The 16,612-nt window shown below is 41.3% G+C and overlaps 1 protein-coding gene across 1 annotated transcript in view; it reads left to right on the top strand.

The window, feature by feature from the left end:
• Positions 1-16,274, top strand: part of PRRC2C (proline rich coiled-coil 2C) — an 80,475-nt gene extending 64,201 nt beyond the window's left edge. Inside the window, 9 exon segments of the mRNA XM_041127632.1 lie at positions 630-742; positions 1,262-1,398; positions 4,007-4,241; positions 4,704-4,811; positions 6,419-6,637; positions 8,891-8,994; positions 10,745-10,871; positions 11,854-12,090; positions 14,388-16,274. Coding sequence (XP_040983566.1) covers positions 630-742; positions 1,262-1,398; positions 4,007-4,241; positions 4,704-4,811; positions 6,419-6,637; positions 8,891-8,994; positions 10,745-10,871; positions 11,854-12,090; positions 14,388-14,648 — 1,541 coding nt within the window. The 3' untranslated portion in view covers positions 14,649-16,274.
• The last annotated feature ends 338 nt before the right edge of the window (positions 16,275-16,612 follow it).

Here is a 16,612-nt window from a genome sequence, read left to right as displayed (position 1 = left end):
AGTTCTGGTTTTGTCTGCAGTAAAGACAGAATGATAGAGAGCATTCTGTAAGCAAATATTCACTAATTGTGTCTTACCCTAAATATGCAAGTTTCTTTCAGTAAGTATAGAGATAATGCTGTGTTGTTAGCTTGTTGAGGAAAGTAAGTTTGAATCTCTTGATGTACCATTTTTGTATTGCAGAATTTTAAATCACTATTTAAGACCAAGAATGACTTAGTCTTGACTTCTTTCTTAAAGTGCTACAATAGTTTAGAATGATGGTGTTTTTCTTTAAAGAAAACCCTACATATAGTTAACCTAAATTACATGACAGTATAGCATGTTCTTCCCCTTCCTTCACCCAAATGCTTCTTTTGGCCAGAATCTGTTGCTCATCCCCCAAGAATTGCATGGGACTGAAGATGCATATGCAAGACTGATAGATTCTGGGGGTGAATTGGAAAGGATACCAAAGCTGGTTAGGCACCCAGCTCTTCAGTTCTGTTTCTTCTCCCGGCCTCTCTGGTAGCTGTCACACTGAGAAGTACTGACAGTGGCTGCATCTCTCACTCTTGATGAAAACCTTTCTAGCAGGGAGATGTTTGGAATCAGGTACTAATTGTATTGCTCTTTCTGAGGTACTGCAGCTCAAATCCCAGCATTTTATATGGATACAAGTCATCTATTCAATACCCAACATGCGCGTTTGGCACCACCTTCTCTGGCCCAACAGCAAGGCTTTCAACCAGGGCTTTCTCAGGTATTTGGGGATTTCTTTTTTTTTTTTTTTTCCCCCCCTCCCTGTCCCTATTGCCTTTAAAGCTCTACTAATGGGCTAATGGGGGCAGGGGAGTGTGGGACTAAAGACTGCAAAAATGAGGTCATGCCTGCCCTTGCCATTTCATTTTGGTGCATGCAGGCAGTGTTTGATCTCTACTGTTCCTAAGAGTGAAAGCATTTGTCATGAAAGTTGAGAGAATAAGCTTTCACTCACAAATATACTTTGTGTAAAAGTACATATTCACAGGAGGTGTTTATGTGGCCATTTTAGTGCAGGCTTATTCAACTTTTGTAGTACAAAGTTGTATGCAATCTTGTGCAGTACACAAATCTAAATGATTCAGTTTCCGATGGTTATTTGCAATGAAAAGTGTAAAATTCAGCTAGAAAGTAATTTTCTGAATGGGAGCAATAGCACCTCTGCATGCAGCCTTGGCAACTGTTGCTTTTCTATATGACTTTTGTCCTTGGATATTTAATGGTTTCTTTTTTTATGCAGCCTGCTTCAGTTCAGCAGATCCCCATCCCCATCTATGCACCTTTGCAAGGACAGCATCAAGCTCAGCTGAGTTTAGGAGCAGCACCAGCTGTTTCACAAGCCCAAGAGTTGTTCAACTCCTCCTTACAACCTTATAGGTAGGTAGCGTATGCAAATTTATTTGGTTTTTGAGTGGCAGAATTTATAGAACTTGCTTCTCTGCAGACGTGTGTTCTGTGCTCAATAGCTGCCTCATTTTCCTGTCTTCCCCAAAATCTCTTTTGTCTGGCTGAGCACTCTATATGTGGACTGTCTGGCTAGTCGGTGTGTGCAGATGTAGTTGTGAAATCATGGGTTCAAAAACTATGCATGATATTTGTATCTTTAGGAAAACAGGCTAAAAAGCTGAAAACATCAGTCTTTCATACTAAGAGAACAGAAAAAGAGGAGTCTGTTCCTTTAATTCAGTAATTTGTGTTTGTTATTTTGTAATCAAACCAACACTGGAGTCTTGAAACACTTTGAAATCCTAGATTGAACCCCATAGGTGGTAGAAACTTAATTTCAATGTGTAGGGGATAGCAGGGTATGTTTTAAAATAAGTATTTTCTGTTTGCTACAAAAGATAATAGGAAGACCAGTATCTCTCAAATAGCACTGATAGCCAGAAAAATTTCCACTGTAAGCCTTTCCAAAGCTTCCTTGCAGCTCTTATCAAAACTGACTCACAGTGGTATAATTCTGACAAATTTTATTAGTTTCACTTTGAGAAAGTTTCTCTGGAAGTTAATTACAGGGTTTTGCATGTGCTGTAGAAAAACCGGCTTGTTGCAGTGCAGAAGGGTGAAGCCACAGAAGGTTTAATTTACTACATGTGTATCCTGACTTTGTGCTTGGCTGACTTTGTTGGACCAAATATTGCTTGTCCTGCCACAGCTGACAAAAATTGTTGCAAACAGTTGGCTAGCTGCAGAAACACAATCAGTCTGGCATGCAGTCCAGATTAAATAAATGTTTCTAGCTGATCTGGTCACGCACAAACCCAGTATTAATGGAGTTTTGGGTTGTGCTATATATGAGAGTATGAATACTTTTCCCACATCTTTAAAGGTGCAGAGGAGGATATGCTTTGAGACATACAGGTTACTGGTTTAAAAACAACAACAACAACAAAAAAAAAAAAGCTTGTTGTCGTGGTTTAACCCCACCCAGCAACTAAGCACCACGCAGCCGCTCACTCACTCCCCCCCCACCCAGTGGGATGGGGGAGAAAATCGGGAAAAGAAGCAAATCCACGGGTTGAGATAAGAACAGTTTAATAGAACAGAAAAGAAGAAACGAATAATGATAATGATAACACTAATAAAATGACAACAGCAATAATGAAAGGATTGGAATGTACAAATGATACACAGTGTAATTGCTCACCACCCACCGACCGGCACCCAGCTAGTTCCATGAGCGGCGATTCCCCGCCCCCACTTCCCAGTTCCTATACTGGATGGGACGTCACATGGTATGGAATACCCTGTTGGCCAGTTTGGGTCAGGTGCCCTGGCTGTGTCCTGTGCCAACTTCTTGTGCCCCTCCAGCTTTCTCGCTGGCTGGGCATGAGAAGCTGAAAAATCCTTGACATTAGTCTAAACACTACTAGCAGCAACTGAAAACATCAGTGTTATCAACATTCTTCACATACTGAACTCAAAACATAGCACCGTACCAGCTACTAGGAAGACAGTTAACTCTATTCCAGCTGAAACTAGGACACTTGTGAAAATGTTTTTGGCTACATTGAAGATGGTCCTTTGCATACGTTCTGGAAAAGTTTATCTACTGCTTAGAGTGCAACTGTAAGAATGATTTGCAGTTAAGGAAAGGTACAGAACAAAGTTAACCTGGGTGTTCTGTCAGGCAAGCACATGGCTGCTATGCTAACAGATTAACAGGGCTGGTGCTATGCTGGTACATATTGACCAAGGGATAAAGGGAGAAGTGTTTCTACATCAAAAACACTCTCCTCTGAGCTGAAGAGCTTCGAGAGGGGCATTTATTTAAAAACTCTGATTCTCCAATCTGAAGGCAGCTGTTTGGCAGGCTCTTAATGGAAATGTTTGGATAAATACTTCTGATGGACTAAAACAACCTGTCTGTGGTGCTTTGCTCTACTGGTTTTAGTCTTTGTTTTTTAAACAACTGCAACTTCCCTATGCTGGTGACAAGGGAATTGAATATGTAGTTAAAATTAAAGGCTGTGGTATCTCTCTGTGTTACTATTTTGAAGCCAAAACATTCATTTGGAAGCTACAGTTGTCAGCATCCAGTGATTTAACCTGTAAGTGTTAAAAGTTGGACTATGGAGATCTGTGAAGTTAAGAGAACAAAGCAGTTTATGACTAAGTGGAACTGCTCACATGTGGTGCTTCCCCACTGTCCTACCTTACAGCACAGGAACTAAGAGCTGGTAGCTTCTGTATGTTACAGTTAAGTTATGCAAAAATTATTTTAGCATGCACATCTAAATAGCTAAGTGTACTTTAAGATTTCAATTAAAAGCCTAGTCGTTTTTTCCTGTGGTCTTTAGTGGCATCTATTATTTTGTTGTGTGTGGAGTAAATAGAAAAATCTGCCTTTCTCGGGTGAAAATCTGTTCAATAGAGCTAAGCGTTCTAATTCCGTTTAAAGAATATAACCTATGTTCTTAATTTTTGGTGGCTTATTTTTGAGCTCTGTCCGCATTTTTATGTATAATGCTTTGATCTCTTGCAGATCCCAGCAAGCTTTTATGCAAAGTGGTTTGTCTCAGCCATCACCAGTAGTTCTGTCTGGTACAGCCTTACACAACTTCCCAGCAGTGCAACACCAGGAGCTTGCTAAGGCACAGTCAAGCCTGGCATTTCAACAGACTTCTAATACACAACCTATTCCTATCTTATATGAACATCAGCTCAGTCAAGCTTCAGGACTGGGAGGCTCTCAGCTTATTGATACACACATTCTCCAGGTAGGAAATGCTCCAAAATGCAAACCTTCTGCAATGGTTTGATACAGATAATGCAATAATAAATCAAGTATTGCTTAGCTTAGGGTAAGCCCACCTCTGTGATAATTGCATGATTGTCAAGGTGGCAGGAAACTTAAGACTCTTGGAAGAGAATATTCTTTTGATTTCATGAAGGTACATTAGTATAATCTCTGAATTGAGGATTGTTCCCCAAACTACAGGGCTCCTTGCACTTCTATCACTAACTGGAGCTTCAGATTTAATTTCTGTTGTGGTAGGTGATAAAGGGCTATTCTGCCACTTGCAAATGAGAGCTTTATCACAAGCTGAAACCTTCAGGTTGTCAGGTTCCTGTGTTGTGGTTTGTACTGTACTGGTTGAAATACAGAATAATGTTCCATGCCATCTCTGAACTGCTCTCCTAAGTATTTTTAGTGTAATGGTGTCTTTCACTCTTCCTAGGCCAGAGCTACGCTCACCCAGGCTTCAAATCTGTACTCTGGGCAAGTTCAACAGCCTGGCCAGAGTAATTTCTACAACACTGCACAGTCTCCCAGTGCTCTCCAGCAGGTAAACTATGGCATGGTAAATTTCCTAAATTGTATTCTTCTTAAAAGCATGTTGTTCTTGAAGTTTTTTGTGGGGTGGGTGTGGAGGTGGGGGCTGAGACAATCTTTAATTCTTCTAAAAGGCAAGAATTGAAAATTGATGGCACAGGAGAGCTACTGCAACAGCACTGAAAAACTGCATTGCTGACAAGTTGGATGGCCTACAAATTCATGCTGATCATTTCTCTCTGGCATCCTTCTCTTAAATAGTTCATTTTCCAGTGACAGGCAAAGATTTAGTTGGCACAGTGATGTTGCTAATTGATTGCAGCATATGCTGCCTTTATGGGGGCAGGTATCAGTGATGGTGGAGAGACAGACAAACTCCAGGTGCTTAGTGCAGCCTAATTCTTAACACCAGGTCTCATTGAGGTGAAACCAGAGCTGCTACATATGTCAATGATATCAAATATATAGAAAACAAATGAGAAGTCAGCAGATAGATTATCATACAGGCAAACAGGACAACCAAGTCAGTAACCAGTAACCTATGTCAGGAGGTTTGTAAAATAACTCCAGCGATTTTAAGTTTTTTGAATTCTTTCATGAAAGATCTGTTAACTTGCTATGTGCAAGCATTCTGTCATATTTACAGGATGCTGTTCAGTGGTTTTCATCTTCTCATTAAATTTTATATTTTTTAAATGGCTTTTTAAAGAAAGGAAAAAAAGGTTATGATGGGCTGGTTCATGATAATAGACTAGTTCATATGCATGAAAAGTTGCCAGGACAGGTATCTAGAAGAGTCTTAAATTGAATCTCATCTATTGAAAATCTAGCATAAAGTTTTAAGGACCTTTTTAGAAGGGTTAGAGTTTTTAATGTGTTTATGCTTGGCTGCCTCTATACTTTTAATCTATGTTATCCTTCAGAGCAGAACCTTAGTAAGTCTTTCGCATCTGGAGAATGTATCATTCTTCTAGTCACATTCAGAATATAATTTTGCAGGTTGTGGATTGATGGTCAGACTAGGAAATTGAGCAGCTCCTGCTGGTCAGGTCACTGCTGTGGTATTTTCACATTTATCACTACCATTCTGTGGTGGTTTCAGCCCGCCGCACTCCCTGTTAATCCAAACAAGGGACAAGCCATGGTGGTCTGTTTTGGGGTTTTTTTTTTAAGCTCAGAAATGCTAGCTGTTGGGACACCCAGAAAATAAACTCTAGTTTTCATCCCAAGCAGTGTCCTTATGATGACTAAAATCATTTGGAGTCTAAAAAAATAATAATTTTTTTAATTTTAAAAAAAAATGGCTATTTCATTCTAGTTTTAGTGTCTGAGTTGAATTAAATTTACTTCTTCATACAATGAAATTGTGTTGAATGATGTTGGAGTTAGTAACTAGCATGCAACCTTGTTTCTTAAAAGCAAAGACCCAAATGCCATTAGAACTGATTATAAAGGCAGGCTAAACAATAAATTCAGTTATTTGCTTGCAGCTCTCTGGGTAAATGTGTGAACTCATTAAGCCGTTTACTTTGAATGTAGCTGAAATCATAGAGCTAATAAAGAAAGTTAAATAATGGCCCTTGTGTATATGTTACTGGTGAATTTGGTTTTTTTTTCCAGGTGACAGTACCTTTGCCAGGATCACAAATTTCTTTGCCCAACTTTGGATCCACAGCACAGCCACTTATTGCCCTACCCCAGTCTTTACAACCACCACTACAGCACACACCACCACAAGCGCAGGCTCAAAATCTAAGCAGACCTGCACAAGTAACGCAGCCTTTCAGAGGATTAATCCCAGCAGGAACTCAACACAGCATGATTGCTGCAACTGGAAAGGTAACAATATCGGTAAATCCACCGTACAAAAATTAATACAAAGCACAGCTGTATGCTGTTTTATAGAACTAGCATGGCAACCTGTGTTGACTCTTGCATCTAAAAACCTGCCTTGACCTTAAAAGGCAGGGAGGGGAAGATAGAAAAGCCAGTGAAGATTAGTCATGGATTAGTAGGGTATTTCATGTAGAAGCCACTTAGAAATCAGTACAGAGACATTGTTTGAGCAGCAGGCAAACAACATTACACTGTCAGGCCTGGTTTCTGATTGTGGTCATGCATGTGTTTGTCATTTTGCTCCAGTATGAGACCAAGAACAAGTTCTAAGATTTCACTCACATGCTTCCAAACCACCCAGTGCACCAGCCACATTTGTAATGCCTCCTTCTGCTGTATGAATCTGTTCTGCCATATACCTGTTGTACTGTCAAATAGGGGATGCCTGCAGTTCAGGGCAGATCTAGTCTGCCCTGTTCTCCAGATTGATGAGTGTCCTGGAGAATTCCAGTCAGGTAGCTGCGGTGAAAAACACTGCAAAAGAGAAATTTATGCATTTTTGTGTAGATAACTCTCGAGAAGGGAAGTTATTCCTTGTACATTTGTGAGGACATTAAAACCTGCTCCATTGTGTCCTGGAACTTGAATCCAAGAGTGAATGTCAAGGGATCAGATCTTTCCAGTGCAACAAACTGGAGTTTTAGGGACTGCAATGGACACTATCAGCTGTGACGTTAAACTGGAATTAAGCTCTACTAATGTTGCTGGGGGTCTGCTTTTCTGAATAGCACAGCAAGGTGCGTATTGAGAACATAGCATTGTATGCAAGGCAGAACCTTTGGTGTGTAAAAAAGGATGGTCTTGCAGCTGAAGAAAACTGTCCTTGAGTGACAGCTCCAGTAAGGAGATCATACTAAAACAGTGCAAGAAACTTGAATACCTAGGAGGGAATTATCTCTTCTCCTTTATCTGGAGCTGCTGTGGTAATTGCTAATGAGGATGTGTGGAGCTGGCTTCCAATCACAAGGTCTCTTGTCTTAGATGGAATCACAGATTTACAGGCACCTGGGATTTTCGGATAGTGTGCAGCACAACGCAGTTGCAGCATACTTTCAGGTGAGCAGTGGGTGATAACACTGGACATGAACACAGCTAAGCTTTGTGTCAGGTATAGCAAGGTCTTTCCCCAGAGCAGGGAGTAGTGGAACTGCACCCAAAATCCTTACAGCTTGTAGCCTAGATTTTAGGGTGCTTTTGAGTATAAAATGACCCTGCTGTCCCAATGGTTTACAGCTGTGACAAGAAAAATCTCTCTCAGGCATTAATTCTGTGTCTTGGACAGTAATGCCAACCAGAATTCCACATCACCTGTATGAAGTTTTCATCCTGTCACTCACCAGAGTGTATGGTGGGTTTTGCAGTTTTCTACCTTCATAGGATCTGGCCAAACCTTTTCACCTTTATAATTTTTATGAGCCCATCTTCCAAGCAGCAGTGTGTTTCTTGCTACAGTTGTCATTGGAAAATGATCACTGATTTCAACAAGAAATGAGGAAGAGCTACAGTGGGATGGTAGCCTTAGGTGACTTTCCTGCCCCATTTTAAGGGTTTCATCATGTTCCTGCTGAAGAAAGTCAACTTAAAACAGCCACTCACTTTTAACTGATTTATTGTTGCCGTTATGCTTCATGGCTGTGTATGGAAAGATACTGTTCCAGAAACTAATTTATTCTGTTGAGTGTATCTGCAAAATAACATGCAAGATTCATTGCTCCATTTAGAGTCTGCAGATTTTTTGCGTGAGTGACAGCTCTGTTTTTGCTGTGCTTTTGGTTTTTTTATAGAACTGGATTATGTTATGGCACTTTTCACTTCAGGATTTTTCAGGATTGTGTCTGAATATTTTCATGTGGTACCCGAGATGGGGAAGGAAATTTCAACCCTGAAACATTTTAATTTTTTTTAGGGCCAAATGTGTGGAATCAGTCATGAATCCCCTTTCATTATGCAGGAAAATCAAGTTAGAAATCCAGTACCATTGCTGGAAGTGCCAAATAGCGCAGGAAAATTGTACACAGAGGTTCTTAGGCTGCTGGGGTTGTCCTAATTATTAAGAAGCTATTTTGCAATCTGACTTTTACTTCCACTTAACTGACCTATTTTCATTGAGAAAAATGTGAGGTAAGCTAACAGTTACTTAGTAAATGTAATTTTTCTTTGAATAAGAACTAACATGCCAATTGCTGTGTTTTTCAGATATCGGAAATGGACCTGAAGGCCTTTGGAGGTGGCATTGATGTTAAACCTGGAACACCACCAGTTAGTGGTAGAAGTACTACTCCAACATCCAGTCCTTTCCGGTAAATCTCTCTTAAGCTCAAAATTCCTTGAAATCAGAGCTAGAAAATGTACCTACTCATGCATGAGCAGCCAATTCTGAAAGGTATGAGGTGAGGGGCTACTAATGTAAAATACAGTGCTTAATCTCAGCTTAAAAGCAGCATTCCAGTAGATCATCAGATCTGCTATACTTGGCTGGAAGTATATAGCTCTGAATTAAAATGTTTAAAATATTTTTTTAATTAAATGAAGCTAAACAGGTAATGTAAAAATGACCCGAGATTGTACCAGGAAAACACAGAAGTGGTAGGGAAGATGTACTTTGGGGTAAAACTCTAAGTTTCTCAGCTGCGATGCTCAAAGTAAAAACACTTAAAGGCTTACACCTCAGTTGTGGCAACAGTTCTGTTAGAGAACTAAGAGTTGGTACAAGATCTATAAGCTTCTCACAAGTGAAATTAGTAAGCTGTTTGCAGGTTTGCTTGGTTAATTGACAGAATTAACAGACTCTTGCTCATATGCAGATGCACTTCATGTTAAACCTATAGGCCTGCTTGTGGGTGAAGTTATTAGTGGGCTGAAGGAGCTTGGAAATGGAACTTTGCTTCGTAACAGTTTTGTTCTTGAAAGCTGCCCTCCCATGCATAGTAACTGTATTTGGTGGCTTTCACTGTAGCAGACTGACAGCGTTCAGGCTTTTCTAGTGAAGCAGAAATGAGAGTTTGACCTCCTACATGCAAAGCTGAAGTTGTGCGTCCAATACTTCACCTAAGAAAAAAGTGAAGGGATGAGGAAGAAGAAACTTGAATTTGCAAGCTGGTCAGCATTTAGGACAATTGACTTGATGGTATATATCTTAGAGATTCTGCACAAGATGTCTTTTCTCCTAGCAACCAAAACAGGGCTTATCATAAGCTTTTGCTCTTAAGTGTAGAGGTACTGGGAACATCGACAAAAGCACAATAGATCTCAAGAGTTCAAAGTGAAAACTAAACAGAGTTCTTTAAGCTTATAAAATGTTGATGTGTTTTGAGTTTAGCTGGCTTCCTTGCCACTGGTGCTCTGCTGCTCATTGTATGTTAAGTAAGTGTATCACCCACACACTCCATGAGAACTCTCTGCAAATCAAGTTCCATTTCCTAAAGAAGGCTGTTTGCTCTTTTTTCTTTTTCTGAGGGCTGTTTGGTGCCCTTCCCCCAGATAATCTTTCAGGTTTCATTTAATTAATGGTGATTCAACACCTCTTAAAAGTTTTAACAGAGGGTCATGTTCTTAGCCAGATAAAATAGGGGGAGAGCGTTTTCTGTGCATACTTGAAATCTGTTGAAGTGCATTTTGAAACATTTGACAACAGGTCAGAGTGGAAGCAGCTGCATGTGGCAGCTTCTGCTGCACATGCTTAAAGCCTGTTGTGACAAGCTCTGAACTTGACACAATAGAGCAAACAGTGTAAAGGGGTGGTTCTGAACATAAGATAGCAGGGATGGGAAGGGGAACACACTTTTAACATCAGTATTTGTGTTATGAATGCTTTTGGGAAAGGTCTCTTTCATACAGACTTTACCCTGGAATCTTTCCATATCCTAAATATTTCTGATTATGGTTTCTGTTTGTATTCTTAAGTTCTGAGTTTGTTTGCATTTGAAACCAGCTCCTCTGAGAGATTGTTTTCCCCCCTCCAGTGCTGAATTTCTAGTTAAGTTGTAACTAAAGGCAGAAACATCCTCTGAATGACAGCAGTGTGATTCTGACTGGTGTTCTTTTCTTTAGGGCCAGTTCTACAAGTCCTAACAATCAGTCCAATAAAATGAACAGCATTGTCTACCAGAAGCAGTTTCAGTCAGCAGCTGCTGCTGTGCGAATGACACAGCCGTTTCCTGCACAGTTTGCACCACAGGTAGGTGATTGGTGGCTTCCTACAAACAAATCTGTTTCTCTCTATGACCTGGTGACTCTAACTTGGCTGTGTTTCCTCAGGCTTTATCATGGGGAGATACAAAATGGAATCCTTAAAATGAAATGGTGTGAGAAAACTGATTTCAAGATCAAAGCCAAAAAAACCCCTCTCTGGTCTTGCTAACTAGTAGTGCAGATTTTGTGGTGTGTTTAATTTTGAGAGTTCTGTGCAGACTGAGGATTTAATGCAAGTTGTGAATGATGTAGAACAGACTGTTGTTCTGATGGCTTCCCCATGCAGCTGTAATGCACCTCATCCTGCAAAAAAACAGATCATTTGGTTGTGCAAGGGGAAAAGCTTTGTGTCTCAGAAGGGTCCCAGTGCATATCTTAAATGTTTAAAGACAAAGCAGAATTGCAGTTGTTTGTCTGAGATGCAGCTCTGAAGTATTGATGGAGCAGTTCAGGTTGGAAAGGATCTCTGGAGGTCATACAGTCCGTACAAGGCAGGGCTGATGGCAAAGGGTTTGATTTGTTTCTGGCATTCCAGGGAGCACAGCAACTGTAGCCAGGCTGCTAGGGAAATGTAGCCTCTGTAAAAATGTAGGATATTTGTCTTTTAGCATTTGGAGTGTTTGACTGCAGGACTTGAGATCTGATTTTTTGATTGCCAGTAGTAGAAACTACCTAGCCTTTCCAGGGCTGCCTTTTACTGTGACTCCTCTGCTGCCTCGCATGGGTCTTCTCCCTTACGACATTCTGGGTTTAAATTGTTGGTACTACTTTCAGGCACAGCAGCACTACAGGACTGGTTTTTTCTGAAGTTCAAGCATGGCATCTCTTAACATAAAAGCCTATTTTCTTGACATCAGTTTGACAGCAGAGCAGCAACTTTTTGCCCCTTAAGATAATGCCAACATACAATCTAGTTGGCAATTTTCTAATTGCAAAATGTCTCTTTTTGTTGTTTTTCCCCCACTTAGATCCTCTCTCAGCCTAACCTGCTCCCTCCATTGGTAAGAGCCCCATATACTAACACCTTCCCAGCGCCTGTTCAGAGGCTGCCAGTAGCACTGCATAGTCAGATGCCGTCTCAGATGACCACAGGCCTTATGAGCCACCCTCATTTACGGCGTGTGGCCAGAGGTCTTTGTGGATCAGTATCTGGAGCCAGAGGCAATCAGGCCCAGGCTGCGATGAAGGCTGAACGAGACATGAAGGTTAGTATTTGAACAGCAGTGCTGTTAACACCAGTTCAGTCTTGACAGCTTGTAGGGCAGGAATGTTTCTGCAGATCATGTCTTCATTAAAATGCCTCTGGACCCAAAGCCAGTAGCGGGGCCTTTAACAGCTGAACACAGACCTTCTCTAAGCCCTGGTTTTTTTAATAGGAACTTTAGACTACAAAATTTGTAGGGAGTTTCCTTTATCAAGTGGTATTGTGGTCAGCAGTTGTGAAGCTGCCACTGCTGTCAAAGGCAATCTGACAACTAGGTTTCAAGAGCCTGGATTTTTTGAATGAGTGATGAAGCCTACAAATCTGGCTGCTAGCTATCATTTCACATCTGCCTCCCTAGCTCTAAGCAGCAGTATGAACCCTCCTGTTCCAGCCAGCCTTGCTCCTTGGTGACTCTGGAGATTCATTTCCCAGTGGTTTGAAACACCTGTGATTAATTCTCTGTGGTAGAATGCAGTAACATGGTACACTCCACAGAAGACGTGGCTGCATTTCAGTAGAGCAGGTGATGAGAGTCATCTAACTTATTAAAGCACTTTGGGACCCTTCAGGTTGAGGCATACTCTTCTTGCCAAGGCAGGACTGCAATATGGGGCATCTGTGTAGGGACACCATTGTACACTTTGTTTTCTGCAGAATAAGTTGCTTGAATGAATAGATGGTACTAAGGAGCTCCTTCATCTACTGTCATTTGCCGTAACCCATGCATTGAGGTGTAAAAGCAAAAGTGTGGTTTTTCTGGTTACATCTGGTTGTAGGAGAATTAATTGCCCCTGAAATTCTAGGTACTTGGTCCGTTTAGTTTTCTACCACCAGTTTATGCTAGCTGTAGACTTACCAGGTGATGCTTAGTATATTGTCTTGAGTCTATATTATGAATTGAATCTAGCCAGTCATAGCAAATACTAATACGTAGTCCTGGTTTTCTGAATCTCCCTGCAAACACTGTTCAGAAGAATGTGAGCTATTCTGTCACGCTTGGTTACTTGTGATGAAGTCATCCAGCCTTCTAGCCTTAACCTCCAGGGATGGCTGAAATCTATGTAAAAGATTTCAGGTGTCCATCTGGCTCCAGTAAAATCAGACTGTTGCTGCAGTCCTGCACACCAGACTTTACAGGTTTGTTTTCTGTTTTGTACTGGTTGAGTTACTTGGAGAAACTACACAGTATTAAAGCCAAGACCTCTTGTTCCAGGCTTTTGCTGTTTTGTCCCCCATATTGTGTCATGTCGCTCACCCCCAGCCCTGTTTTCTGTAAAAAAGCATAAAATACTTAGAGAGGTACACGGAAGCTTAGTGTCCGTATTGTAGTTGGGGCTCCTTGTATGAAGATACACCTTTTTAATTTTAAAAAAGGTGTTTGACTGCATTGGGCTTAATCATGCAGCTTCCAAAAGATTGAACTCTTAATGCAACTCCTGCTTTGCCTGAGTCTGGGCAGGAATGCCAAGTGCTTGGTCTGAATCATCTGCTCTGCACAGTGCTTCACTGACAAATGAAAGGTCTGGTGTAAAACTGAAACATGTATTCAGAAAAGCTGAACTTCACAGGTGCAAGGCAAGGTTACCGGCAGGATTCAGAGGAGGGATTTGAAGGAAGCCAGGCAGCAGTTTGTGCTTCCTGGAATGAGCACCTGCTTTGACTGGGAAGCAGATAAGGCTTCAGCTTACATATAATGCAGCCTTGAACCCAGTTCACTTGCATCCCTGTTGCAGACTTTGAAGTCTGTGTCCAGAGCAACAGGAGAAAAAAAAAATGGGTGCTCAGTCTAGATTCTGCTGCTGTGATACAGCCTCTGTGCTCAAGAAGTCCAGACCATGCGGCAGGAGAAATGACAGCTGGCATGGCCCTCAGTGCCGACGGTAGTGTCAGGGCACGGGTAGCGTGCAGACACAGGCGCCTTCTGGTCACATCTGGCTTTTTACTGAGGAGTGAAGGTTCAATTTGAGCCTACTGCAGGCCGTGTTTATACTTTTTAAGCTCTGCAATAATAACTGGCATAAAAAGATGTTAGATAATGTTTCAAACTGTTGTCCTTGATCCTCTTTTCTGGGGTAGGGGTTAGGAAGAGCAAGGGAAGCCTAGGCGTGACATTAAGCTACTACTGAGGAGCCAGGTGCCCAGATGTGGTGACATCTGGGAAGCAACCAGGTGGACATTGCCTTTCTAGGAAAGTCTGGCCACTGAGGTCAGTTCTTCTCTTTCATTTAGGAAATACTTTTGTGAAGTCACTCTTATTCAAATGCTCTCTCTTCAGTAAACATATTTTTTCCCTTTAAGGCAAAGCAGAGAGCAGAGGTACTTCAGTCGACCCAGAGATTCTTTTCTGAGCAGCAGCAGCAGAGCAAACCCATAGGAGGCAAAGCACAGAAAGTGGATGAGAACGGGAACAAACCCACCGAGGCAATTGCTGACTCTTCAGGAGTCTGCCAGGACAAAACCGAGGAAAAGCCTACCCCTGCGCCTGCTGCAGCAACAAAACCTGTTAGAACTGGACCAATCAAACCTCAGGCAATCAAAACCGAAGAAACAAAATCTTAGAGGCTGTATTTCCATGGAGGTGGGGGAAGAGGGGGAGGGTGGGTGAGATGACAGCAGCATGAATTTGTAGCCCAAAGGACGAGACAACAGTCTTCTCTCCCTGCAGGGCTCTGAACAGCGTAAAGGGACATAGAAGCTATTAGCAGTTATGGATGCGAACTGCTGCATATCCAACTGAGCTTCTAGGCTCTTTGGGCTTGTATCTTCTCTAACAGCATGAAGGCTGCTTTTGGTGTGTGCACATTCTACATGTGTGCGCGTGTTTTGGCTTACACACCTGTATGCTTCCCAAAGTGAAAAAAAATTTGAGAAATGGCAACAGCGGGGAAGAAGGTGGTCAGGGAAGCATGTTCCTACCTGATGAGATGAATACTCTTTATTTTTCTTCAGGCTCTGATCTTCAGCTGCTATTTATCTTTTTATAAACCCCTGAGTAGGAGAACATGCAGATCTGAAGATGGTGCTGGGCCAAGTAATGTGTGTTAAGTTTTTAGTGACTTAAGAAACTTCTATCTTGTAATAAACAGAGGGATTCATATAGCTGGCAAAATTGCGTTTGCCATGTGACATCTAACCTAAGGTAACACAAAGAGTAACGCTGATGATGTTGAATTCCCCTCTGAAGGCAGTGCTTTGCTGGCTGCTGCTTCTTGGATGACAATATACTGTATTTAGATCACCATATGAAAATGCTACTTGGCCACCTGTGTTCTCTACACCCACTCCTCCCTCAGTCGTTCACCTCTGGAGTTGAAAGGTTCATTGCATCAATAGTCAAATTTGTTCTGTTCACCTCTGTCCAGCTATCTTTATATGATGCGAGTGGTCTTTAAACGGTTTCCAGCTTATGTCTGTATACAGCAATGAGCACTTAGAACTGTGCCACGAGAATAAAAGAAACCTTATCAGATTAAAGAGAATTTTATCTAAAAGGTGCATTCTTTATATCAGAGCTGCGTCGCACCACCTCCTTGCCCACAGTGTGCTGGAAAGTAGAATCAAGTCAAATAAATGCCTTTTTAATTGTATCCTCTAGTATTATAGCTGTAGGACAGTACTGTATGATACTTCTGTGAATGTAAGATATCCTGTACCTGCTTATGATATGTAGTAGTGACTGTGCTATACTGGAGCTGTTTTTAATAATGTTATTCTAGAGGTTTTTTTCCAGACAATGATTGAAAAAGCTAATAAAAAGCACCAGGTACCACATCAGTAGCAGAATTTGCTGTTTTTTTCTGGGATTTTTTTTTTTTTTTTTTTTTACATTTTTTTGGAAGGAAGAGTTGAGAGTCTAATGTGTATAATTTTGTTCAAATGACTGCAGAAGCTGGAAAGGCTGTTGCTGCTATTGATGCCTAGTGAATCGCTATTGGTTATCTTTTTATATAAATATATATATAATTTGAATTTTTGGAAACTTTAGCTGTGATGTCAACTTTGGAAAAAAGTATCCCACTTGTAGTGTGAGTTGGCATTGTACAGAAATTAACAGCCATATTGGTCTAGAAATGTTAAACTTAATTTTTTTTCCATTTGTACAGGGGTAACGCACTGTATTAAATATGTACGGTCTTATTTACATGGGTTTGATTACAGAAACTAATAAAGTATTCTCTAAATAAAGTATCCGGGTAATCTCATGATTAGCGCAGGATGCAAGGAGAGCACCTGAACATCGTGTGCCAAGTGAAGAGTGTGTATTACAGCTTGGGGAAACAGACTTCTAAAGAAAAACAGTTTGAAACAGCTGCTTTTTCTTTCCCCTGGCACTTTCGATCTCATTCCCCAGCGAAGGTCTCACAGGACGTGGCTTCCATCTAGCTCTGGAAGGAGGCTGCCGGTTGCGCTTGCAAGACCTTACATCTCCGGCGTGTTGGTGAGCTGCCTGCTGCTGGAGCCTTGGGTTTTGTTTCCTAGAGAAGAGCTGCTCATCAGAGGAGACCAGGACGAACCCAGCCAGT

Source organism: Aquila chrysaetos, chromosome 12, assembly GCF_900496995.4.
Source record: "Aquila chrysaetos chrysaetos chromosome 12, bAquChr1.4, whole genome shotgun sequence".
Taxonomy (NCBI): domain Eukaryota; kingdom Metazoa; phylum Chordata; class Aves; order Accipitriformes; family Accipitridae; genus Aquila; species Aquila chrysaetos.
This window is presented reverse-complemented; position numbering and strand designations above follow the sequence as displayed.